This window comes from Struthio camelus, chromosome 31 (genome assembly GCF_040807025.1).
Source record: "Struthio camelus isolate bStrCam1 chromosome 31, bStrCam1.hap1, whole genome shotgun sequence".
Lineage (NCBI taxonomy): Eukaryota > Metazoa > Chordata > Aves > Struthioniformes > Struthionidae > Struthio > Struthio camelus.
In genome coordinates, this window is record NC_090972.1 from 4,687,401 (window position 1) to 4,712,181 (window position 24,781).

At 64.0% G+C, this 24,781-nt stretch overlaps 3 protein-coding genes across 14 annotated transcripts in view; 1 reads left to right on the top strand and 2 right to left on the bottom strand.

The window, feature by feature from the left end:
- Window positions 1–166: 166 nt before the first annotated feature.
- C31H19orf38 (chromosome 31 C19orf38 homolog) lies at window positions 167–4,713 on the bottom strand. 7 transcript variants are annotated; one of them, XM_068922863.1, is made up of 10 exons: window positions 3,423–3,986; window positions 3,022–3,101; window positions 2,791–2,857; window positions 2,423–2,722; window positions 2,109–2,186; window positions 1,912–1,995; window positions 1,470–1,497; window positions 1,262–1,305; window positions 1,104–1,144; window positions 167–898 (listed from the first exon to the last, which is right to left on the bottom strand). In XM_068922863.1, the coding sequence occupies exons 2-10, from the start codon at window positions 3,040–3,042 to the stop codon at window positions 773–775; spliced, it is 789 nt and encodes a 262-aa protein (XP_068778964.1). In that variant the 5' UTR covers window positions 3,043–3,101; window positions 3,423–3,986; the 3' UTR covers window positions 167–772. The 7 variants fall into 7 exon arrangements, with proteins under 7 accessions (XP_068778964.1, XP_068778963.1, XP_068778966.1 ...); XM_068922862.1 differs by lacking the exons at window positions 3,022–3,101; window positions 3,423–3,986 and adding an exon at window positions 4,630–4,691; XM_068922865.1 differs by lacking the exons at window positions 3,022–3,101; window positions 3,423–3,986 and adding an exon at window positions 4,383–4,412.
- A 361-nt stretch (window positions 4,714–5,074) lies between these two features.
- On the top strand, window positions 5,075–6,916 carry TMED1 (transmembrane p24 trafficking protein 1). Its single transcript, XM_068922929.1, has 4 exons — window positions 5,075–5,296; window positions 6,052–6,149; window positions 6,226–6,409; window positions 6,521–6,916. The coding sequence occupies exons 1-4, from the start codon at window positions 5,129–5,131 to the stop codon at window positions 6,737–6,739; spliced, it is 669 nt and encodes a 222-aa protein (XP_068779030.1). The 5' UTR covers window positions 5,075–5,128; the 3' UTR covers window positions 6,740–6,916.
- A 1,268-nt stretch (window positions 6,917–8,184) lies between these two features.
- DNM2 (dynamin 2) overlaps window positions 8,185–24,781 on the bottom strand; it is a 43,211-nt gene continuing 26,614 nt past the window's right edge. For 4 of the 6 annotated variants that reach the window (XM_068922900.1, XM_068922901.1, XM_068922899.1 and 1 more), the window contains 7 exons: window positions 20,245–20,358; window positions 16,059–16,168; window positions 15,478–15,589; window positions 14,756–14,920; window positions 14,025–14,257; window positions 13,588–13,842; window positions 11,590–12,557 (listed from right to left, as the gene is read on the bottom strand). In XM_068922900.1, coding sequence (XP_068779001.1) covers window positions 12,488–12,557; window positions 13,588–13,842; window positions 14,025–14,257; window positions 14,756–14,920; window positions 15,478–15,589; window positions 16,059–16,168; window positions 20,245–20,358 — 1,059 coding nt within the window. In that variant the 3' untranslated portion in view covers window positions 11,590–12,487. Of the gene's footprint in view, window positions 8,775–11,589; window positions 12,558–13,587; window positions 13,843–14,024; window positions 14,258–14,755; window positions 14,921–15,477; window positions 15,590–16,058; window positions 16,169–20,244; window positions 20,359–24,781 lie in introns of those variants that run through there. The other 2 variants (XM_068922903.1, XM_068922902.1) reach the window with 1 other exon arrangement.

Consider the following 24,781-nt stretch of genomic DNA (forward strand, 5'->3'; position numbering starts at 1 on the left):
GCAAGGCGCAGGCACCGGGCGCCGCATCAGGCTCTGCGCCGCGCGCGCTCCCCTCCCCGCAGCCGCCGCCTCGGCTCCCGGCCGGCCGGAGAGGGGGAAAGGAGGCTCGGCCGCCTCCGCCGCCGGCCCGCCGGGGACGCGCCGCCCCTCGTCACCCCACGCACCGTCACCGCGCGGCACACGCCCTTTATTGACGCCAGAGACGCTCCCCGGCCTCCGAGCTCCCCGCGGGGGAGGCGCCGCCGTCTGGCTCGCGCCACGGGCACCGAGGGGAGACGGGGAGGCGGCGCGAAGCGGGACGGGGCCCGGCAGCCCTGGCACCCGTCTCGCGCTAAACCACGCGCTTTTCCTTAAAAAACCCAACAAAACCAAGCGAAGGTGAGAGCAGACAGCCGGAGAGGAGGAGGAGGGAGCGGGGAGGCGGCTCGCCCCGGAGAGCCGTCGCTTTGCATCGTTCGTCCTCGTTCTTTCACCCAAACGCAGTTCGCGGGCACCGTCCGTCCTTCTCCGAGCATCCTCTCCCGTCCCGCTCCCTTCCGGGGCTCGCGGCCGGGAAAGCCCCTCGTGCACGCCGCCACGCGCCCTCCACCCGGCCCTGCTCCGCGGAGCTGCAGGGGTGCCGCCGGGCCTCCTCCGACGGCCGCGCTCCGTCCTCCCTGCGCGGCTTCCCGGGAAAGGCTGGACTGAGCCGGGCGCCCCGGAGCTGCTGGGAGTCCCGGGGTGACGGCGGCGCGCTCAGGCACGGCGCCGGCGCGTCCGGGGATCGCTGGGGTCACTCTAAAGCCTTGAAGGTGCTGAAGTGGGGCGTCTCCGGGGAGGAAGCGCGGGTGGGTCCCTTCTCCGGGGGCTCCGGGGACGGGGTGGTGGCGCGGCCGCTCTCGGCTCCCCAGTGTCCGTTCTGCTTCCGGGGACGGCGCGGGGGCAAGGGAGGCAGGCGGGAATGAGCGGAGCACCGCAGCCCCTCCGCCGGCCGGCGGCTACATCCCGACTCGTGCCGAACCCCAGGCCAGGCCTGGGAAACGCCCCCCAGCCCTGCGGCCGCTGGCGAGCCGGCCGCGTCCCGCGCCAGCCCTCCTCTCACCCGGTCTCCGGCAGCAACTCACCAGGGAGATGGTGGCGAACGCGCAGTTTTCATAGGAAAGCTCTGCGAGGAAAAGGGACGGGAGCGTTTGCAGGGTGCGGAGTCGGGGCATTTCCCCGCCGCGGACCCTGCTCGGCCCCGGCCGCACCACGAGACCCCTCCGGCTCCCTCGGGCCTCACCTGTCGTGGGGTATCGCGTTTCCGTCCAGCACGACGCCTGGTCCCTGCAAAACAAAGCCAGTGACACCCCGGCGAAGCGAAACCGTCTGCCGCGCTGCCGCTCTCGCCCGCTCGGGAAGGGACGCCTGTCCGCGGGACCGAGGGTCCCGGGTGACTTTCGATCCTCGGGGCTGTTTCCCCCGGACGCACCAGCTTGTGCCTCTCTCACCTCTTTGTCTGCTGTCTTCTGGCCTTGACTGGTAAGAAAGAAAACAGACGTTTGCGGCGTTGCCGTGGTAAAGCCAAGGCTTTGCTGCAGGACGCAGCAGGCACAGCCCTGCCCTGTCCGGTAAAGCCTGGGGCGACGCGGGAGCCACGCGGGTGAATTAAACCCGACTGGTGGCGTCTCCGTTCAGTTCTCCCCAAATTAGCGATCTCCCTGGGTGAGTTCTGCCACCTCTGGCTTGCCCTGAGCAAGGGGGAGCGAGGCAAGAGATCCCCCTTAGCGCGCGAGGCAGCGTCTAACCGCGCTCCAGCCCCCGGCAGGGAGGACGCAGGTGAGTGACGCAGGTGCAAATCCCTGTCTGCGGAGCTGGGATCCGCTGCCGCGTGACACCGCCGGGCTGGGCCGGGAGAGAAAGAGGAGAGGCAGCGTCCGCCCCTCCACGCACCTCGCTGGGCCACCGCCGCCAGCACCGCCACCAGCAGCACGAGGCCGGCCACGCTCAGGGCGACTGGGAGGATCCAGGAGCGAGCTGGAAAATGAGGGGAAACGCAGCTGTCGCCCGGCTGCCTGCGGGGGTCCTGACCTGCCGCAGGGCCCGGGGGACATCGCGCCCGCGGAGCGGGGCGGCCCCCCAGCCGTTACCTTGCTGCACGGTCATCGGCGTCGGCTGGGCTGGGCTGGCCGAGGTGGCCGGGGCATCGCAGCCCGAGTCAGCCGAGGCTGGGAACAGACGCGGGGATCAGGCGCGGCGTCCCGCGCGCTGCCCCCATCCCGAAGGCAGGAGCTGCTCCCCGCCGCGGCCCCTCGCACCGGCCCGGGGCACCCAGCAGCCCGGCGCCCCTCGGCCGACGGGCCGAAGCTGCCGGCTCGACTGCGGCCGGAGGCTTTGGGGCAGGGCTGGCGCCTCCGCGGGTCCCCGCGCGTCCCGGCCGCGTCCCGCCGCGTGCGTCCCGCACCGTTCACCATGACCTCCGCGCTGAAGTGGGAGCTCTGCCAGGCGCTTCCGTTGTAGCTCCTGTACCGGCACCGGTAGCACCGGGAGCCCAGGGCCGCCCCGTCCAGGATGAAGTCGACTTTGTACTGGCTCGGCTCAGCGGAGACGCTCTGCACCGGGCGGCTCGCGCCCACGCCGAAGAGCTCAAACGTGCTGCCGGCGTACAGCCTCGGGGCGAAGCAGCTGATCCGAACGGGACCCCCTTCTTCTCCGGAGAGCAGGCCGAGCGGAGCCGGAGAGAGGTCGCGGGCCGCCACGGCTCCTGGGGGAGAAAGAGGAGGCTGAGCGGACACCTCCGGTCGCGTGGAATTCGAGAAAGGGAAAACATACCGGCCGCGAGGAGGAGAAACTTCATCACGATCATCGTCCTCCGACCGGGTCTGGAACACAGACGGCCCTGCAAACGAGACCCAGACGCGCACCAGCTCTCAGCAAAAAGAAGAAGCAGCTTTTTGCTTAAGATGAAGTTTCATCACCCAGGAAGGAAATGACAGAAGGTGCCCAAGTACAGATTGTTTCATTATTCCCATTGCAAAAAGAGGCGTTTTCCAGCCACGATACCCAAAATAACGGGAATTGCATGCCACGCTCTGGGCATGAGAGACTCCTCTGATGCTGGACATGATCCACTGGGGTCGTTTCTGAATTATCATAAGCAAAAGGCGAGTTAGGCGCCGGGTATATTCAAGAGCTGCTCCAAGCCAACACCTGCATAACGAAGAAAGTAATGCACACGCAAATCTCCCGGCAGCTCTGCCCGCGTGAGCACAGGCTGGAAAACTCGTACATTTCTCTCTGGCATTTTTTATTCCCAAACGCTTTCCCAACCTCTAAAGAAATCACTTCACCCGCTAATGAAATGCAGCTGCCTCCGAGGTGGAACAAAGCAACGCTTATGCAACAGCCCAGGGCAGGAAACGATGAATAAGCCCGTGACTCGCTGGACGGGGGGGGGGACACACCTCACCCGGGCTGCCGGTGCCGACACGGCGCGAGGGCGGGTTCACCAGTCGCCGGCCGGGAGGACGCCGCCGCCGCGCCGGCAGGCCGGTGCCGCGCGTCGGGGCACCGCCGCCGAGTCAACGGGGACCGCGCAGGAGACCCGGCAGGCGGAGACGCCAAACCACGTCCTCGTCTCCGAATCTGCCTCCCTGGCCCCTCAAAGTGCCCCCTACCCCCCGAAACCTGCCCCTGGGGCCCCCCAACCTGCCCCTAGACCTGCCCCTGAAGGCTCCCAAGCTGCCCACTGACTCCCTAAACCTGTCCCTGGGGGCTCCCAACCTGCCCCCCGACCCCCTAGACCTGCCCCTGGTGCTCTCAAACTACCCCCTGATCCCTAGACCTGTCCCCGAGGCTTTCAACCTGCCCCATAACCTCCTAGACCCGCCCTGGGGGCTCTCGTTGCCCCCCCTGACCCCCTAGACCTGCTCCAGGGGCTCCTGACCTGCCCCTCGGCCCCCCCAGACCTGCCCTGGGGGCTCCTGACCTGCCCCACAACCCCCTAGATCCACTCTGGGGGCTCTCATTGCTCCCCCCGACCCCCTAGACCCACCCTAGGGACTCCCAAGCTGCCCCTCAGCCCCCTCAGACCTGCCCTGGGGGCTCCTGACCTGCCCCACAACCCCCCAGACCTGCCCTGGGGGCTCCCACCCGCCCCACAACCCCCCAGACCTGCCCTGGAGGCTCTCATTGGCCACCTTGACCCCCTCAGACCTGCCCTGGGGGCTCCTGACCTGCCCCACAAACCCCCAGACCTGCCCTGGGGGCTCCTGACCTGCCCCACAGCCCCCCAGACCCACTTTGGGGGCTCCCGACCTGCCCCACAACCCCCCAGACCCACCTTGGGGGCTCTCATTGGCCACCTTGGCCCCCCCAGACCTGCCCTGGGGGCTCCCACCTGCCCCACAACCCCCCAGACCCACCTTGGGGGCTCTCATTGGCCACCTTGGCCCCCTCAGACCTGCCCTGGGGGCTCCTGACCTGCCCCACAACCCCCCAGACCTGCCCTGGGGGCTGCCACCTGCCCCACAACCCCCCAGACCTGCCCTGGGGGGCTCATGACCCACCCCACAACCCCCCAGACCTGCCCTGGGGGCTCATGACCCACCCCACAACCCCCCAGACCTGCCCTGGGGGCTCCTGACCTGCCCCACAACCCCCCAGACCCACCTTGGGGGCTCTCATTGGCCACCTTGGCCCCCTCAGACCCGCCCTGGGGGCTCCTGACCTGCCCCACAACCCCCCATCTGCCCCGACCTGACCCCTGACCCCGCCCCAGTGCATTGTGGGACTTTGGCTCTCCTCGGGGGCGCTGATTTGACGCTAGCCAAGGCCGGAGGGCGGGCTCTGCTGCGCGTCGACCAATGAGAAGTCAGGGTGCGGCGCGCGTGGGCGGGGGGAAGAGCAAGGGCAGCCAATGAACTACGGGGATGCCGGAGGAGGCGGGCCAAACGGGCGCCCAATGGGACGGCGCCCTCCGGCTCCCTTGAGGACCCCGGCGGCGCGGGCGGCCGCGGCGCTGCCTGAGGAGCCGCCGGGCGGGGGCCGGGGCGCGAGGCCGCTCCCGCCTCAGGCGGCCGCGGCGGGCAGCCCGCGCGGCCGGGGCCCTGGGCGCCACGTCCCGCCGTGGGGGGCGGGGCCGGCCTTAAAGGCGCAGCGCGGGCGGAACATGGCGGCGCGCTGGCTGTGGCTGCTGGCGCTGGCGCCCTGGGCCGGGCCGCGCGCCGCCCCGCCGCCGCCGCCCGACGCCGAGGTGACCTTCGTGCTGCCGGCGGGGCGGCGGGAGTGCTTCTACCAGGGCGCGCCCGGCAACGCCTCCATGGAGGCCGAGTACCAGGTGGGGCCGGGCTGGCCCCGGGCGGGGGGGGGGGGGGGGGGAAGGCCGGTACCGGGGGGGCGGGGCCGAGAGGAGACCGGTACCGGGGGGGCGGGGCCGAGGGGGGCCGGTACCGGGGAGAGGAGACCGGTACCGGGGGGGGCGGGGCCGAGGGGGGCCGGTACCGGGGAGAGGAGACCGGTACCGGGGGGGGCGGGGCCGAGGGGGGCCGGTACCGGGGAGAGGAGACCGGTACCGGGGGGGCGGGGCTGAGGGGGGCCGGTACCGGGGAGAGGAGACCGGTACCGGGGGGGGCGGGGCCGAGGGGGCCGGTACCGGGTGGAAGAAGCTGGTACCGGGGAGGGCCAGTACCGGGCGGAGGAAGCCGGTACCGGAGGGGCCGGTACTGAGGGGGCAGAGCTGGTACCGGTGGGGGGCTGGGGGGGGCCAGTTGGGGGGAGCAGGGTTTACCGGGAGGACTTGGGGGGGGTGGTTGGTATCGGGAGGATTTGGGGGAGAACCGGGAAGATTCGGGGGTGGTTGGTGTTGGCAGGATTTGGAGAAGAAGCAGGAGGATTGGGGGGGGGGATGAGGATTTGGGGGGGGTTGGCTGGTACCGGTGGGATTTGAGGGGGGTGTCAGGATTTGGGGAGAACTGGGAGGGCTTGGGGGATGGTTGGTGCTGGGAGGATTTTGGGGTGGAATCAGGAGGATTTGGGGGCAGGGGGAGGTGGCGCGGGGGGGGCGGTGCCGCTCACGGCTGCGTCGCGCCCCAGGTGATCGGCGGAGCCGGGCTGGACGTCGACTTCTCCCTGGAGAGCCCCTCGGGGCTGCTGCTGGTCAGCGAGTACCGGAAATCGGACGGGGTGCACACGTGAGTCCGGCCCCGCTCGCCCCCCGCCGCCGCCGCCCGGCCCGCCGCGCTCACCCGCGCGCTCTCCTCTCCCCAGCGTGGAGCCCACGGAGGCCGGCGACTACAAGCTCTGCTTCGACAACTCCTTCAGCACCATCTCGGAGAAGCTGGTGTTCTTCGAGCTCATCTTCGACAGCGCCCAGGACGACGACGACGCGGACAACTGGATGGAGGCGGTGGAGCCCGAAGACATGCTCGATATCAAGATCGAGGACATTAAGGTGCGCGCCGGGGGCTGCGGGGGGAGGCAGGCGGGAGTCCCGGCAGGGCTTGGCCCAGTTGGTGCATCCGACTGGTCCCAGCCGCCGGCTCTGGCGTTTCCCTGCGCGCAGGAATCCATCGAGACCATGAAGAGCCGCCTGGAGCGGAGCATCCAGATGCAGACGCTGCTGCGAGCCTTCGAAGCCAGGGACCGCAACCTGCAGGAGAGCAACCTGGGCCGGGTCAACTTCTGGTCGGCGGTGAACCTGGGCGTGCTGGTGGTGGTGGCCTTCCTCCAGGTGTACATGCTGAAGAGCCTCTTCGAGGACAAGAGGCAGGTGCGGACGTAGAAGGCGGCGGGGACGGGACTCTGCTCCCCGCGGGGACGGTTCGGAGCCGGGTGCTGCTGGCGGAGGATCGCACGCCCCTCCGCCCGCTCCACTGACTCGATCTCCAGCTGCTGCTTCTCCCCCGCTGCCTTGGCCGCGGGGGGATTAAAACAGGCCGGCTTTCTACCCCCGATGGCATCGGTGCTTTGGAGCCGTAGCGAACCGACGGGGCCCGGGAGGGGAGGGAGGGAGGGAGGTGGCGCTGGGTGAAATCGGGCCGAGGTCGGTCCAGGTCCCTGTACCTCCCCTCGTGCCTCCTCTGCGCTGTCCCCGGAGCGTCCCGCTCTCTTCCTCCGCCTCCGGGGACCGGCGCTCCGAGTGCAGGGGCCCCACGCGGCGCCGGCGCCCGCTCTCCCTGCGGGAGCGTGCCCGGAAAGCCCTGCTCTCGGCCGGCTCTTCCTCGGGCCGGACGTAACTCGAACGGGGCTAATTCCCGTGGCTGCTCCCCTTCGCCGGGCCGGGACCTACCCGGACCGCTCCGCGCAGCGTCTTGCTCCCCTCGGGAGGGAGCAGCCCGGCTCCAGCCCCAGTGTGTCAGGATCTTCCCTGCAGGATCCCGCTGCTCCGGAGGCTTCTGGCTCGCAGCGTTTAGGGAGTCTTTGCCACCTCCTCCGCAGTTCCCACCCCACGAGGTGCCACGTGTCTCCTGTCCCCCTAAACGTGCCTTCCACCACTCGAGCCCCGTGTGGACAGATGCGGCGCCCGGGGCTGTGCTTCCTCCCGGCCTCCTCTCCGGGGGCACGCGTCCCATCGCGGGCCAGCTTCGAGCAGCACATCCAGGAGCGGCTGCCCGGGAGGCCGGGGCCCTCTCCTACCCGCCGGGCTCCCGGTCCCGGCTCGCCGCGCCTGTGCGTGGGCAGCGCTGACCTGGATGTGTTTAATCCCGGTGGAGCCATCCATCACCTGCGCATGACTAAGCCTTATAGGAAGAAATCTATTCTGGGCATCAAAGGCGATGAGTCACCGTGAACCCGAGTTAGGTTATAGTCCTAGTCCTAGCCCGGGGCTGTGCAAACTGCAGCCGTTGCCCTCTGAGTCACCTCAGTCTAGAGGAGGAAGGGCCTGGGCAGCAAATCTCAGAGGGGAAAGGGCACCGGAGGGGGTTCTCCATCCTGCGCCGCTTAGCAGAGAGCTGCCCGCTACGGCTGGTCCGTCTCGGAGGGAGGGAGGGATACGGGAGCGCCCTTCGCAAAGGCCGAGTCAGGATGAGCGCACGAGGGGTTTTTCCCCACAGAAAACAGCTGAACAAAAGCGAGAACGTGGCACTGGGCACGGAGCAAATCGAGCCTTAAACGTGCTCAGAAATAGCACTCGGGGAGCAAATGTTCCTAGTGTCCCTGAACGAGGGCAGGCACCTGGGTTGGGGAGGAGGAAAACATGGGGAAGAAATACTCCAAACGCAGGGTGACCCTCGGAGGTGTTTTATGTGTTTCGGCCCCCGCCGCTTCCCTGGAAGATGCCGCTCGGGCCCCGCGCAAGCTGCCCGCGGAAGGGAAGGGGGAATCCCTTCGGTCAGTGCAGAGTCGCCCGCAACTTTGCAGGTGGGGCAAGGCGAGGTGAGCTGGAGCCTGGCCCACGCTAAGGGAGCGGGTTACTTGTCTGTCAGATCCTGGCATACGCACAGCGATGGAGGTAAAAAGCGCCCAGCAAAAGCATTCAGCCCAAGGAAAGCCAAGTCCGGCTCGCCGGGCTCCCTGCTGCCGTGGGAGCCGATGGGGAGGATGCTTTCACGCAGGATCAAAATATCCCAGTGCCGGGAACCCTCGCGCACGCCCGGTGCCTCGTTCTTCGTGCCCGGCTCGAGAGCTGAGGCCGTGTCCCGTCTCTGGGCTGCGCGGGGCAGCTGGCGGAGGCGTCTCCAGCCGGATCTTGGCTTGACGGAGCTACGGCCGGGCAGAGCCGCTCAGGAGGGCGCGAGCGGGTCGGGGGCTGGCGGCAGCACTGGCAGGAGGCGGCTGGTCAGAACGGCCGGGAGGGAGCCGAGGGAGCTGGGCGCCTGGTCGCAAGAAAGAAAGAGGAGGGGGGAAAAAAACAAAACAAAACAAAAAGGTGTTTGTGGCTGTCTGAGCTACCCCGGTGGCGGGGAGGCGAGGAGGGTCCCACGGCCGCAGCACCGGCGTGCGCGCCCGGTGCGGGAACGGGGCGAGCCTCGGGGAGCCGGAGCCCTGCGCCGTGTCGCCTCCTGGCAGGCAGCTCCCGTCCTCCCAGAGAGCTTCAAACAGCACCCGGGGGGGAATCCTGCGAGGCCTCGCTCACCAAAATCGCTAGGGACGATGCTCCCTCCCGGATGCGATTATTCCAGCCCTCTCCCCCTCAGCTAGGAATGCAACCACCTTTCATCAGCTCCCTCGCTAGCATCCTCCAATTAGCCACTGATTACAGCACCTCAGAGTCACGACCGCAACTTTCCTCCTTGCAGACGGAGGCTCGTCCCGGCGGGCCCCGGAGGCCGAGCAGGCGTTCGCGGCGGCGCTGCTGCAGGGCCGGCGCCGGGCTCGTCGTGGGGCCGCTGGAGCAGGGCTGCCCCTTCCCGAAGGAGCGCCCGCCGTGCTGCGCGTCACACGTATGGGCAGCAAAACACTCTAAACCTCTTTCAGCTTTACACCCTGTGTCGGGCTTCCCTCCACCCTGCGACGCTCCCCTGCACGCTTCTGCGACGCCGGGGACGCGGAGGGTCCCGCGCCGGCGGGGGAGCGGGAGGCTTCGGCCGGCCCCGGCCCCTCCTCGCGCAGTCGTGTCGCCCATCGCGGCTGGCGCCGCGCATCCTGCAGCTCCATCGCGTGGCCAGGCCGCGCTGCTCCCGCGGACAGAGCCCAGCTGCAGCGGCCAGGGCTGAGCCGAGGCCGGGAGCGGGAGCGGAGCCGCGCGTGGCTCTCTCAGGGCGAGCAGCAGCCCGAGTGGCAAATACACCAAAACTCCAGCTCTGCTCCAAGACCAGCAGCAGCAGCAGCAGCAAAGCAAGACCAGCCGCCAGGAGCAGCGCCGGAGAGCCCCAGCGCAGCGGGACGGCGGCGGCCAGCCAGGGCCCCGCGGGGCCGCCCCGCTCCGAGCGGCGCTTCCTGCCCCGGCTCCAACCCGCCGCCCCACGGACACCACGCGGAGCGGCGGGTTTTGACGCGCCCTGAGCCAAGAGGCTCGGCTGGAGCGACGCCGCCGGCTCGGACGGCGACAGCCGCGCGCAGGGGGCTCCGGGCGGGCGGCAGGCAGCGTCCTGCGGCGCGGATGCCGGCGCGCCGTCCGCCCGCACCCCGGGCACCCGCTCTGCGGCCGGGCTCCCAGAGCCGCTGCGAAAGTCCCAACTTTGCTCGTACTTTTACGGAGCTGGAAGGAGGCAGCCAAGGAGGCGGCGCCCGGCTCCCTCTGCCTCCCCGGCCGGCCGGCGCCAACGGCTTCGAGCCCTCACCAAGCCCCTTCGTCCCAGCCACTGGCAATCAGATGCTGGAGGAAAAGACAGGAGGAAAAGGAAGGGATGAGACAGAAAACACCACAAAGTGCCAGAGATTTTCACCGGAAGAGTTTTTTCCCTTTATTTTTTTTTGCTTTTTAGTTTATTAATAGGATACAGAACGGAGGCACTTACACATTGGCAAACTGAAGGAACAGGAGAGAAGTGTATTGATTTTTTTTTTCCTTTTAGCCACACGAGATGAGAGAGGAGGAGGCCCCCAAGCCGCGGCAGGAGAGGTAACACCAGGGAGAGGGGACAGAAGGCAGAACAGCACGACCGGACTTCGGAGCAACGCAGCGGAGGGCGGGAGCGAAAGCCGGGCAGAGCCGTCGCGGGGCCCCCAGCAGCCGCTCCGTCCCCCGCTCCCGGCCGGAGTTAACGCTGGGAATGGCGGAGGGGCAGCCGGCGGCCGAGGTAAGGCAGTTGGGGGTCTCTCCGCTAGGGAACAGGCCACCACGGAAAGGTCTCCGCGAAAGGGGGAAGAGTTAAGGCAGGTCTGCAGCCCTCTCCCGCTACAGCACAGCTGCCGGCTCACAGGCAGCAAGGGCAGGCTAGGGCTGGAGTTGATCTTTTTAAAAACCTACTTTTTTTTAATACAATTAACACAGTCTTTAAAAATATTTACAAGCTCTGCTCCCAGCCAGAGCCCCGCGGGGCAGCGCACGCCGTTAATTCCTCCGGGAAGGCACCGGTGTCTACGGCAGCAGCGGCCGGGGCGGCGGGGAGGTGCTGGGGACGCGGGGTCCGAGGCACGGCTGGCTCAACGCACGGGCGCTACAGCAAGGCTTTAACAGCAAAGCTCCCCCTCGCTAAGGGCATCCTCCGAGACGCAAAACCTCCGCGGGACTCCGCGACCTCGCGCACGCTTACAGGCGGCCACCGGCGAGGAGCCGTCCTGCGCACGGGCTCGGAGAGCGACAGGACTCCCCTGCCCGGGACAGCAGCGCTAAACGCTCGCGTCCTCCTCCCTGGGCTTGGAAAAGCTGCGATTCTCGAGATGCCGGAGGCCCAAACAGCCTCCGGCGGCCCAGGCCTGCCCTCCTTAAACAGAGACGCCTCCGAGCTACCCACCGCCTGCGAGCAGGAGGCGGCAGACGCCAACGCGCTATTGTCACAGGACCCACCTCTCTGCACGTCTCTTACTCCAGTCTCTTTTTGGGGTCGGCCTGGCTTTGGGTTTCACTTCTTGCTGACGATCGCTACTCACAGTTGCTCTAGGCACCGTCTCGGTACACGCGCAGCTGGCCGCTTTAAGGTGAGCACCAATTACAGATCGGGGCGAGTGCAGGTGTTGCAGAAGAAATACCTGAGGTTTACTGCTGAGCGGGCACCTCTTGAGAAAAGGACTACCTGGACAGTCTGCTCCTGCTTGCGGCGTATTAGATTTATTAGCAAATCGCTATCTGCAGTCCCATCATTTTCCATATATAAATTTTCCTCAAAGCTATAAAAACTGAAATATAGACTATGGTCAGATTAGCAATCAACTTTAGGGTAAGGGGTTCAGGAGAGAAAAACAAAAAATCACTATGTTTTATATATATTATATTAATACAAAAATTCTGGTGGGGAGGAGGAAGAGGAGGAAAAGGAAGAAGAAAGCGTATAGGCAGGAATCCGATCAGCCTCAACGGCAGCTTTAGGAGATTCTGCACACAGCCAAAGAAAGAAGACAGTCTTTGAGTCAACCACCTCTCAGAGCTCTCCCATCCCCGTCTCATACATTCAGACGATCCCGAGGCAAGAACGCTGAGCGTTTGCGTGTTGGAGGAAGGGGGAGAGGGGGGATTTCTGACAAAGTGCAATGTTCAACCCAAAAAAATATAATCCTCCACGGTTTATTATACATGGGGCACAGCGGGACTCAGTGCACCTAGTGCTGGGGGGCTCCTCCGGCGCCGACGGGTTGTCCCGCGCCAGCCCCTCGCACCGTAATGCCGACTACCCACTTCCTAGCTCGGACACAGCGGAGATGAGGGAGGGAGAGGAGCATCGCCCATCCTTAACTGATGCCATCGGTATTTACAAGCGAGGATGTGCTGCGCCCGTCCCAAGGAGGGGACTCGGCGTGCTGGTGGGGATCGGCCTTGGTTAGAACCGCTCTGCTGACTGACCACAGGTAGGATGGTTTTAAAAACAAGAGATTAGACGCGGGGTTTCCCCTCCTCCCCCCTGCTCCCTCCCCCCAAACGGCAAATGAAAGCGGCAGGCGTGGGGCAGCCGCTCCGGGCACGCGGGAGTCGCTAGCAGCCCCTGGGCGGTTAATCGAGCAGGGAGGGTTCGGCCGGTCGGATAATGGTCGGCCGGTTCGGCGCGGCGGGGGGTCTTCTGCTGCAGAGAGAACGAGAAGGGGAACAGAGGTGTGAGCGGGGGGGAGGACGGGGTCAGCGCTGCGGCGGTGGGCGCGAGCTGCTTCGGCGGCATCCCCACCCGGCCGGTGAGCTCTGCTGCGCCCCACTTGGCCTCACCGCCCCCGGCGCCCGGAGCTCGCTCCAGAGCGGCGTCGCTCCGGGGGGCAGACGGACTCGGAAGAGCAAAGCTGGGAACAGGTCGTGTTCTCCCTGCTAAGCCCCAACGTTCCCCTGCGCTGAAACCGGGGACACCAGTGGGGCTGGGTCCAAAGCCAGCCAGCCGGGCTGACGGAGCCCTTGCGCTACCCGAGACGACCTTGCGCTAACCCAGCTGACTCCGCGTCCCAGCGGGACCTCCATCGCCGCCCAGACCGCCCGCCAGCGGCACAAGCGCTCCCTAACCTCCGGAGCGACAGACCTGCCGCGTCCCGGGAGGCGCCGGCAGCCAGCCGACGAGGACTGCTCCGTCTGTACGGCTTAGGCGAGTCGGGGCCTGGGGGGCTCCAGCCCCAAGGGACGAGGGAGCTGCCTGGGGGCTCCGAACCTGGCTCCTCTGGGAGCCGGCCCGGAGGCACGCCGGACGGCAAGGGGCTGGCGGCTCCCTCTCAGGCACGCGGGCAGCCCGGCCACTGCAGGCAACGCTGCCCGGCACAGCGTTCAAGGGCTGCTGCCTCGTCCCTGCCTGCTCGACGTGACGGGACGCCTCTGCCGGCCCCACGCTGCTGGGAGGATGGGAACCTGCAGCCCTCAGATACGGGCTGCTTCACAGACGCTGCTTCAGCCAGGAAGGGCGGCTGCACTGGGACAACCTGAGCTGCCAGCTCCCCTCTAACTGAGGGGTTTCCCCCCACGGAGGCAGCAGTGGCGTTGGCGCGAGCTCAGGCCGGCACGCAGCCCAAGGACCCAGCGCAGGAAGCAGGAAACCAGCCCACGCCTCCTCGGGAGGGCTGGGCACCGGGCTGAGAAGCTCCCCGGGCACCGGGGCAGCCCGCCGACGCGACGTCTCTTACCTGGGCACGCCTGGAGGAATGCCGGGGGGGATGCGTGCCGGCCGCGACGGAATCTGAGGAGGGGCTGAGAAGGGGTCGTTGTTAGCAGCGAAGATGTTCTGAGGTCCTGGGCGCGAGGGGATGGGGGGAGCGGCGAAGGAGGAAGGTCCCCCCGCAGGGATGGGGATCAAGGGCGGCCCCGGAGTGGGGCCCCTCACAGCGGGCGGCCGGCCCGGCGGCAGGACGGCGGAGACAGGTCTGCGCTGAGGCGGGGGGCTGCAGGGGAGAGGAAGCGCGTCAGGGCAAGGAGCGCTCGGCTTGCAGCCTCTGCGCAGAGGCCCGAGCGCCCCAAGGAAAAGGCCCTCTCCGCACCGAGAGCGGGGCAGGCCTATCGGCCCAAATCCGAGCTGCCCGCCCCACTAATTCCTTCAGCAAGCGCCCGTCCCAGCCCGGCGTACCTGTGCCCACTGCTCGTCTGCAGCCACGTGTCGTCCACGGGCGGGGGGACCGGCGTGGATACCGTGCTGGTGCTGATGTCTCCGATGATGTTCAAGGCCTCTTTCAGGGCATGGTACATTCGCAGCATGTCATCCCTCCTCTGCGCCTGGTCAGCCGACTCCTCCATCAGGCTGTTCTGGTCAGCAGACGAGTATAGGTAGGCCAACAGCTCCGAGTGGATGAAATCCTTGGTCTGCAGAGAAGCGACAGCAAGTAAAGGTCAGCCCCGAGATACTAAACCCGCGAGATTGGGAACTGGGGGAGTAGGAGCTAAAGGACCTACAGCAGCAGAGGCAGCGGAAGCCAGGACACGCTTATCCCAGCTCGGGAAGGCAAGCGAAGCCCCAGCCGCTCAGGAGCTGCGGGATGGTTTAGCGTCCCTGGATTGCTAGAACCAGGCTGGAGCAAAGGCCAAGAATCAAACTGCCTTCTCAGCAAAGCTGCAGCCAAGCAGCTACAGCGCAAAGACATGAAAATTAATAATCGAAAGAGCATCAAATCCCATTGCTCCATTCTGGCCCAGCAACAAACATGGCGCAGCTGATCCGACCCTGAACTCAGGGGGGCTCAGGACTCCACCCCAGCCTGCGCTGCCCAGAGAATGGCTCCCTGAATGCCCTGGGCCCAGGAGTCCCCGTCTCTCTGGATGGGCTGCGGCCACGCCAAGGCTCCCCCGAGCACAGCCACTCACATTGTTTATCATGAGGTGCATTATCGTCTTTGGCATGAGGTCCCGGATGGACTTGTTGATGATGCCGACGTAGGAGTCGACAAGGTTGCGGATGGTTTCCACCTGGCGCTCCAGCTGAGGGTCCATGGAGAAGGTGTTCTCTTGGACGCCATCTTCGTTCTCAGTCTGCGCACGGAAAGCAGGGCACAAGATACTGTCAGGATCTCACAGACCCATTTGGAGCCATATTGCTCCTAGTGACGGTGGGTGAGGGGAGATGTGGCCAAGGGGCTTCGCATCTAGGGCTGGTTCTGCAAGAGTGGCCTGAAACCCCTCTGCTCCACACTTATTCCCCATCCTTTCCACGTATTTCTATAGGTGCTTTTTGAAACTGAGTTTATTTCATAGCTGAGAAGAACTACTAGATCCATCAGTAGGACAGCACAAACTAGTGCCATGCTAAAGTTCATCACGTTCTGTGATACCAAAGCATTTTCCAGGGCACCCAATCTAGGTCTGTGGACACCATGATATGGAGAAGCCACCGCAGCATCCACACGGATACAGGCGACCGAGAACCTACTGTAACACACAAGGACTGAAAAATTGAGAACTGAAGCCAAGAGCTTGCTACTTTTAAGTCTGGAGGCTTCTCTGGCAGCCTCTCCCCAGGCTGGTCTTGGACTGCACTCATTAGCCAGCCTGCTCGTGGAGGGGTCTGACAAGTCAGGGGGAATGTTTACTTGGTCTTTCTCTGGGTAAACTCCCGCTCGGAGGAAAGAGGCTTTCCAGCTGTCCACGTCTTCTTGGGAGTCGCAGGCCAGCTCAATCTGACGGAGATCTTTGTACACGTTCCTAGGCAAGAAGGAGCAGAGCTGGGTGTAAAGAACAAGGGGGGACGGCAACCAGGAGGCCTGGTTGTCAGCTGTGGTGGAGACAGGAACCTCCAATGGCCGCCCCAGCGGGTCTATGGGATGGAGCACAAGCAAGGTCTCCAGCACCACGAGTCCTCCCTCCAGGGAGCCAGAGGAAGCCTGAAATCCCTCCAGAATGTGTGTATAAATATTGGCAGCTGCTGCTTCCTCTAGAGAAATCCTCCTTTATCAGATCACAGCTGCTTCTGCCTTGCAGCACAAGACCAAGTGGAAGGGGAAGCTGGACACATGGCTTGGGCCCGGACCAGCGCTGACCAAGGCCAAGGCAACACGATCAGCCGGTCAACCACAGAACGTATTCAACGTTTTGAGCGTGGTGCCCTACCCAAAGATTTCAGGAGATATCCGCATCAGACACCCAGTCTCTTCTCCGAGCTCACAGCCCTTACCTCTGCTCTGTGTTGAAGATGGCAAAGACATGTTTATTAGACATAAATCCCTTCTCCACGTCCCTGATTTTCAAATTATCCAAAGGCAACATGTATTTCTTCTCCTTCTCCTGGAAGAGAGGACAAAAAGGAAGACAAGGATGAGAGTGAGCGAGCACACTGGTGCTCCGCTAAGCCCCTTCTCCAGTTTTCATGAGACACCCTCCAGAAACGTGGTCAGGGATCAGAGTTAGCTCCTGCAACGGAGGGAACAGTGATTTCCTCAAATTCACAGCCGAGGAGGTCTGCCGAGAGCAAACGGGCTTTGCAGCTCAGCTCACGGCAGCTGCCCAGTGGACCCAGGTACGCAGACCCCGGGCAGGAGCCAAGAGCGTTACCTGGGACACAGCAGCGCTAATTTGCCCCACCAGGAGACTTCCCTCCTTCCCCCAAATTAGCAGCTCCCTAGATGCGGACAGGCTGCTCTCACGGCTCCAGTGCAAGGACACCATGGACCACGCGATCGCTTTAGGTACCGATCGAGCTACCGGATTTCCCTGCCTTTTCGCCAGCTCCGGGAGCATCCCGCAGCGCTAGGAAAGCAAGCGCCTGGGAAGGGGCTTTGGTCCCGCCGGGTCTGCAGGCAGCTCCGGGACCCTGCATCGCTGCGGCCCTAGGGCAGCCGACGGGGCCGGCTCTAACGGAGGCCACCGGCCGCGGCGCCGGGGCCCAGGGATTTCGCCCCGGCGCCTGTCCGTGCCGGAGGGGGCGGTGGAAGGAATCGGGCCTCGCAATCTGGCACAAAGGCCGCTGCTTATTTAAGAGGCTGCAATCCAGCCTCGCCGAGGGGCCACCCAGCCGAGTCGCGCGGGCCGTCTCGCTGCCGAAACGCCACATCTGGAATTGTTTATAACAACTCCAGCTCCACTTTGTCTCCAGATGCTGCGCACACGGTCCCAAAAGTGACGTTCGCCTTTGTAGAGAGGCCACGAACCTAAACCCTTCCCCCACCGCCCCCTTCCACCGCCGCCCCACACTCCTCCTCATGATTTCCTGAAAAACCCACAACTTTTTTCCAGACTGGATTCGGTTGCAGACTTTGCCACGTCAGAAGAGACAAAGCAGTTTCCTTTCGCCGATCAGCTTCTCTCCTTATTAAAAAACCCGGGAGGGGGAGAAAAACCCCATGGATGCCCCGGGAAGTCGGAGACGGACTCCAGCCCAGCCTGCCCAGTGTTCAGACTACCTGTTCAGGAGGGTATAAAGTTGTACAGTAGTCTGCACATTGGTTAGATCGGGTTTGGCAGAGCAGCGCCCGAGCAGCGTCCGAGCGGCCTCAGGTAAGGGGGGAGCTGAAGCGGATGCAGCCCTTCTAGGGGAGATTCGCTCGCTATGCTTGGGCTCGTTCGTGCAGCACGTTTCTTTGCCGGAATTGCTGGAAGCGGCCGGGCATAACCGGGGGCAGGCGAGACCCCGGGGCTGCGCGGCCCCGGCAGAGCCCGACCGCGCAGCGCCCCGTCGCTCCGCGCAACTTCTGCCGATCCCGCAGCAGCCCCGGGGCGACGGCGAGGTGGGACCCTTCCCAGAGGCACCCCCCCCGTCCCCGTAAAACCAGGGCGCTGGGTGCCTGGTTAAAAGCTCCCTGCAAAGCAGCAGTTCATTTTTAATGGCCCGGTTTGGGGGGAGGGAGCGCTCTGCCGCCGAACACAGAGGCTCATTCATAGGCAGCGGCTGGTTCTCATTACCCAGCGCGGAGGGGCCAGACGAGCGCCCCCCGAGAGGCCTCCGCGCAGGAAACGGGCTGCCGCGACGGGGGAGCCAGCGCGGGCTCGGGGGGGGAGCGGGCTCCCGCGCCATTTCTCAGCTCACCACGTTTCCTTCTCTTTTAGGAGGCAGATTTAAAAGGGCCGGGCGGGGGGCGGCACGGGAAGGGAGGTCAATCGGAATTTGCAGCAGCGGTTGAGGAGAGCAGGTCATCCCGCAGCTGGCTTAGAAGAGAAAGCGCTGAACAAAGGAAGCCTGGCTCGCGCTCGCGTACCGTACGGGGGCTGCCGTCACGCTGCCGCGCGGCGCCCACCAAATAAAGTTCTGTTGGTGTCTCCCGTTTCTGCCCCGCGTGCTCGGCTCTGGCGTTCCTAGGGCCGCGTTTCGCCCCCCCGTTCCCCGTTGCTAACACCCGGCTCGGCCGCGGCCCAGCTCCCTCTCCCCGCAGCATCTGGCCGCTGACGTAAGGGGAAAGGCGAGATCACAGGCCCGTTTTCAGACTGTGGGGGCGGAAATGCTGGAAAATCTGAAATCTGAAAGCGGCGCGTCTGCGACCGAGCCGCCGAGGAGCCGTGCTCGGAGGAGACGCTGGCTCCGCCGCCGGCCCCGGCCCTTCGGAGCAGCAAGGGGTCGGGGGCTGCCGCGGCCCCGCAGCAAGGCTCGCCGCCAGCCCTGCCCCAGGGTCAAGCCCAAAGAAACCAGCCCTGGGCAAAGCGTTTCATGGGAGCAAACGCGATTTCCAGGCAGGGGAGCAGGGGTGCTCCCGTGGCGCCACCGGAGGCCCGGCGGGCCGGCAAGCGGGACGTTCAGCCCGAGGCGCACACAGCCGACCGCGAGCCAGAGCCGGACAAATCAGTCCGGGAGCAGCAGCGGCCCCCTCCCAGGCCGCGCCGCTGCCTCCTGGACGCCGAGCGGTGGCAGGACGGGCTCCGCGCGGTCCCAGCACGCACAAACGCTGCACCGCCTTTCTGGCTTTGCCACCGAACCCTCGGGGCGAGCTGGGGAAACCGAGCGTCCTCCGTGTGCCTCGGCCTCCCCATCCGCGTGGGGCAGCAAGGGGCTCCGGGGGAGGCTGGGGAGGGCCGGAGCCCGTGCAACCCCCCCCAGCGCCCCGTCTCCCTGCCCGCCGCAGACAGGGCTGCCCGGGCCTCCGGCCTCTCATCCCTCGGCGCGCCGGGGCGGGACGCTCCCCCCAGGGGCCACAAGGAACGGAGCAGGGCAGCGGCGGTGAAACCGCACGAGCCGTCGCGGCCAGCTCCTGCCCGCCGCAGACGGCGTTTCCCTCTGAACTTCAAGCCTTTTCCCGCTAGCAGCGGCGCATCCTGGGCCGCAGCAGCTCCACCCCAGCGCCGGGGCGTTAACCCGTCAGCAGCTCCCGTCCGAGCGCCGAGCAGGCGCTGCGACGGAGGCAAGGCTCGGGGCCGAGGCACGAACAGCGCGGCGACCCCCCAGCGAAAGGTGGGGGGGCCTCGGGGGTGGGGACGATAAACCAATAGTCCCACCGGGTCAGACAGAGAGGAAAGTTTCCCTTCACCCAGATTCAAGCCAGCGCTGGTGGCTTTCCTTCCCTCGAGACAGAACCGAGCTAGTTGCTCTCCTGGCCAGGTTCACTGGGAGGAAACCGCTCCACCCGCCTTGCTCCCCCGGCTTTGCACCGGCCCCGCGCTGCGATGGTTAAACCTGGGAATCTGCTTCCGACGCGGGTTATGAGAAACCCTCCTTCAGATTTGTTATCAGCCCTGATCTATGGCCTGGGTGCAGGGCGGCCACCGAGGCAGCCAGCGTTAACACGGGGGCTGCCGGGGTGCAAGCCCACCGCTCTGGCAAAAGCCGGTGCCTGAAGAGTACTCAGGGCGGTAACGGGTTCGGCTAGAGGAAGGGCCCTGCTCTTTCTTGCTGCCTGAGGTGTGGCAGATCTTGCAACAACAGTTCAACCACAAATAAAAAAAGCCTTCCCGAAACAGGCAGGGCGCAGAGGGTGCCTGAGCTGCGCGGCCACCCCCGGGGCTCAGCCAGGCGCAGGCAGCTGGATCCTGTACGACCCCCACTTGCCAGTGTCTCCCGGTTTATCTATGTTTACACAATCCGGAGGTCCGGGGGAGTGTCTGGAGACATGGAATTTGCTGGCTAGGATGGAGCTCAGCGTCGGAAGGGCACCCTCCAGAGGACGTCTACACTCCTGCACACTGGGAGATGGCAAGACTCAGGCCCTGGAGCTAATTCACAGGTTTCTCCCATCCCCAGCACTGGTATCTCTACTGCAGGCACCCCTTTTTTTTTTTTTTTAAATCCAGGAAAAAGGGCTGGGACCAATACTGGGAGAAATAACCCTTGTTCCCACCATAGCTGGAGACTCCAGGTAGGATTTTTCTCATGCAACAGCTCAAGAGACTCAGGAACCACAGAACCTCCCCCCAAACCCGTCCTTCCCCCCTGCACGTACCTCCTCATCCTTGTACCAGGACAACGACTCTGCCGTCAGCACAAACCAGTACTCCTTGGAGCCTCCCTTCATGATGCTGATGTTGTTAATGGTCAGCCAGCCCCTGCGGATCACCTGGAGAGAGAGGAGCGTGGGGGGAAACGGAGGGAGGAGGAGGAGGAAGGAAAAAGAGGTTACAGGCGACCGTGGAGTCTCTGGAGGAATTCCCCAAACAGAGAGCAAGGGGAAGCACTCCTCAGCCCAAGAGTCCACCTAACCCACCACAGAAAGCTCTAGCCTCAGCAGAAGACCCTTAACCAGGCAGATTTCTAGGCCCCACCTCAAACGTAAGCTACCAGCGTGTGGAGCGAGGTCTGCAGCTCCCTCGGGTCCCTGGGTGAGAAAAGCAGCGATCCCCTGCCCTTCGCCGCTGGTGCCGTCCGATTAGCCAGCCAGCAGCCTCGCTTCTAGGCCGGAGAGCTGATGAAGAGCAAAAGCTCCCAACACCCCAAAGGGGTAAGGCAGCCAGCAATTCAGAGCACGTCTTGTTTTTAAGAGAGGACCAGAACTGCCCAGGGGCGTCACCGTCTCCGTTGCGCCTCCAGTTAGACCACGAAACCCAGAAAAGCAGAGGGCTGCTTCGGGGGATCCCGAACAGAGGTTCTGGCTCTCGTCTGTCCCGCAGACAGGCTGCGGCACTACAACCCAGCGATCCCGCTGGCACGCGCAGCGCGGGTGTGCCGGAAACCTCGCTCGGGGAGCAGCGTCTTGGAGGGAAGGCAGATGTGGGCCTTCATCCCGACTGCTTCAAAGCCGCTGTCATGCTGCCTACTAGCAAGACCAAAAAGTTATCGGGAAACTAAACAAGCCCAGTCAGCTGGGGCACGTTCCCAGTAGCAATGTCCGCCAACTTACCCAGTCCAGTAACTATCAGAGCAGTCCTCCCCTTCCCCGTTCTGCTCAGAGCCTCCGTGACCACGTGCCCTCGCTGAGTACAGCCAAGACAGCCCTCAGCCTAGCTAGACCTGGGGAATCCCCCATTTCTTGCCCAAACCCGCTCCCCTCCTCGTACGTTGTTCCCAACCCCAAATCAACCTCCCTGCCAGGAGGCAGCTCCTCTGCCTTCTCGCAGGCTGGCCTAGCCGGCAGGTCTTCCCGAGCTCCTCGCTCCTCGCTCCTCGCGGACGGCTCCCTCATAGCCCCACGGACGGGATCTAACATGCAACACGAAACAGTAGCCAACGGCACGGGGGGCAGCAGCGCACCGAAGCAGTATTGCCAAAGCCTTACGTTGCAAGCGGCAGTTTTTCACGAAACAATAAGCGAGCGCTGCGTTATCGGGAGGTCTGCACCGCAGCTGGCTGCTCCGAGGCAGGCGGAAGCGTTTCCGGTAATAAGTCAGCCTGGGAAGCAAACGGCCAGCCCGCCTGCCGGCGGCCCCTCTCGTCGCCGCGCTGCCCTGGCAGGCACGCTCTCTCCCAGCACCGGTAGCGAGAAAGCTCGTGTGATTCGGGAGCGGGGCCCCGCGCCTACGGGCCGTGCGGTCCCGGGGGCTGCGGGCCTGCCGCAAAGACACGCGGTAAGGAGGCTCCAGCATCAGCGACACGACACGAGTGGCCGGCAGCAGAGCCCTCGCTGGGCTATCGGGCACCTGACGTGGCACCATCAGAGCGAGAGGGGGGCCACTCGCCTGAGCCTGCAATAATTTCCTCAAGTCCGTGCAGAACAACTTCATGCCTACGGCCACTCGCTGCACCTTAGCCAAAGCAAAATCTCCGCAGGGATCTCTCAGGGTCTGTCTGTTAGAAAACACCGAACTACCAAAAACTGCTCACAGCCATGAGAGCGGGCCACAGAGACATTGCTAGAAGCTGGAATCACTCCTGGCCTCTACTGCAGGCAATCCAGGGCCTGTTTGGAGACGAGCGCCCGGGGCGAATGAGCAGCACGCTGCTCAGCCAAGCAGGACGGCTCGGCCCAGCGTGCTCCCGATGGCCCCCACCAGAGCGGCGGCAGATTTACGTCCATCAGCTTCACAGCTCAGACCTTTGGGACAGGCTGGGAGTTTTCCAGCCTTTCAAACGAAGGCATCATTGCTCTCTGCCCAGTGGGGTTCCTCCATTGTTCTGGTAGCTATTGTACTAAAAGGAAGGTCACTGCTGCTTGTTACAGACCCCAGGACGAGAGCAGAAGCCTTCAGATTGAGCTAGTCTCTTTCCCTACTGGGGCTGTAGGGGAGCTGCATTCTTCTAGCCATCGCCCCTGCGGTTTTACTGCCGAGCTCCTACACCCACCGCTTGGTGCTCTGAGAACTGATGCTCTGCCGCGAGATCGCGCTGCTCTTCCAGCTGATGCCCGTCTGTTTGCAAACAACCTGCTCCCAGGTAGACGTGGCAACGGAGGCCCTCCGAGCCGGGCTTTCTGCCATGTCACCCAGTCTAGCACAGATTCTCCTCTCGAGGCAGCGAGGTGACCCAGATGCCAGGAAGCTGTCTGCTCCTAAGAGGAAACCTGGCCAGAGTCAAATCTCCCTGGGGCAGGAGCTGCCGCGTGATCAACAGCAAAACCGACTCCTACCAGAAACCAGCACAGAAAGAGGACTGTCCACCAAGCCCCGCTCCTCACAGACCAACACATCCAGCCAAGCTCGGAGGTGCTACAACACCTAAAAATCTTGCTTTCAACAGTGCTAACACCCGTGCACATCAGGGCATGACCATCTTCCTAGTATGGAAACAGCATCTTGCACCATGGGCTGCTTTAGACGCTCCGCGCTGAGCATCCCGCAGCAGCGCGTCGGTGGCAGCTCTGCAAAGCCCGCGACTGAGATGGCCTTTGGCTACCTTCAGAGAGGCCTCGGCCCTTAGCCTCTGCGCGCCGGCACCGCAGAGCGCGGGCGCCCGCGAGCCGCAGCCTTTCTACCCCATAGCTTCACAGGCGTTAGTACCACCACACAGGTTAGTAATGGGCAGACGGTGGGGGTGGGGGAAAAAAAAACACACTCTGCACGTGTTGAGGGAGGTTGATTCAAGTCAGTCCAAAGCATGGATTGGAGGGAAACAAATAACCCTCGTGGTTAGGCAGAGAAGAGTTAGACACGAGCCAGGTTCGGAGTTTGTTATGGCTTGTACCAGGAACCACCTCTGAGCAGCTGTGACAGAGAGACCCAGGCAGGGCTTTAATCTTGACATCAGAAATTGTGAATTAGTGTGTGAAAAGGAGCCAGCGTCAGCCCTTTCATGCTGCGGGTTTTCTGTGCGCTGCTTGGGGAACCTACCACGGGATCACGCTAGGGCCATTCTCGTTTTCAGGCTGCTCAGGTAGCTGCCAACATAAAAGCCACGACAAAATCCTGTCTGTTACGCACACGCAAAGCTCGGTGCACTAGCGGGTGCAGGCAGCTAGAGCTAAAACTTAACTCATACAGATCTTCTGGCGAGGGGAAGGGAGGAGCCCTGAAATTAAGATGGCAGAAGTTGTCAATTTAAAGATTTCACCTTCTGATTCGCTCTCTCCAGGCTCTTGTGCGTTTGAGAGCCCAATTCACATTTTAAAAAAATCTCTCTGAATTGGAACCGAATTTGGTTTTAAAGGAACAGAGCAGGAGGGTGGAGATAGAGCAGATGAGAGGATCAAAGCCGAGGAAGGGGCACAGGGAAAAGGCTCAGCAGCAAAGCAAGAAGCTGCTGTCTTGGGAGGCAGGTTAGAGGCTCCAGCAGGTTCGGGGCAGCTGTGGAGGGAATTACAAGGAAGAGGGACTCTGCCTTTTATGGTAGAGGGGGGAGAGGGCCAAGGCTGTAGCATAGAGGGAGCTGGAGAACTAAGAAAGAAGAAAAAACCAAGATTTGATGTCTTTAGTTAAAGGGTAAAGGAGGGGAGGGCACCCTCCAGAGCCAGAGACATCCCAGTTGTGCACTGGCTTGCAGCAGGACCTGGGACTCCTCTTACTCTAATCACAAATGCATCAAGCACATGTAACCCAGGTCAAGGGGGAGGAGAGAGGGAGGCTGAGCCAGACTGCGTGGCACCAAGCAGCACAGCAGAGAGCCCGGAAGAAAGTTCCTTTAAGACTGACTGATGAGTGAGAGCATCTCGATGGTTTTAGGGCTGGCAACCCAGGCAAGCTGGCCCTGCAGAGGCACTCCAGAGCGCAGCGACAGCCTACGGCTTTGCCCGGTTCCGAATCAGAAGCAGCCCGTTGCGGGGCTGGCGCCTGGAATCCTTAATTGTCAGATCGCCACCTTCCCGTCGCCCGGCACAATCACGTTCTCACAGCCAGTGATGGAAGAGCAGCCTTGCACAGAACTAATCATCATGTGGAAGGCAACAGACGGGCCCCTGGGAGGATTCCTTTGTTTCGCAGAAACATCTGGATGGTGCTAAAAGAAAATGGAAGTGTCTGAACACTTGGAAGAGACGGGAAATAGGCATGGGGCCCTCAAAGACTCTCAGAGTGACAATTCAAGTTAGCTGCGGATGTGGTTGGGCAAGTCACAGGGTTTAACAGAGCAAAACGTATAAGCTTCCCTGGAAGAGCTGGGCAGACGCTGCCGGCACT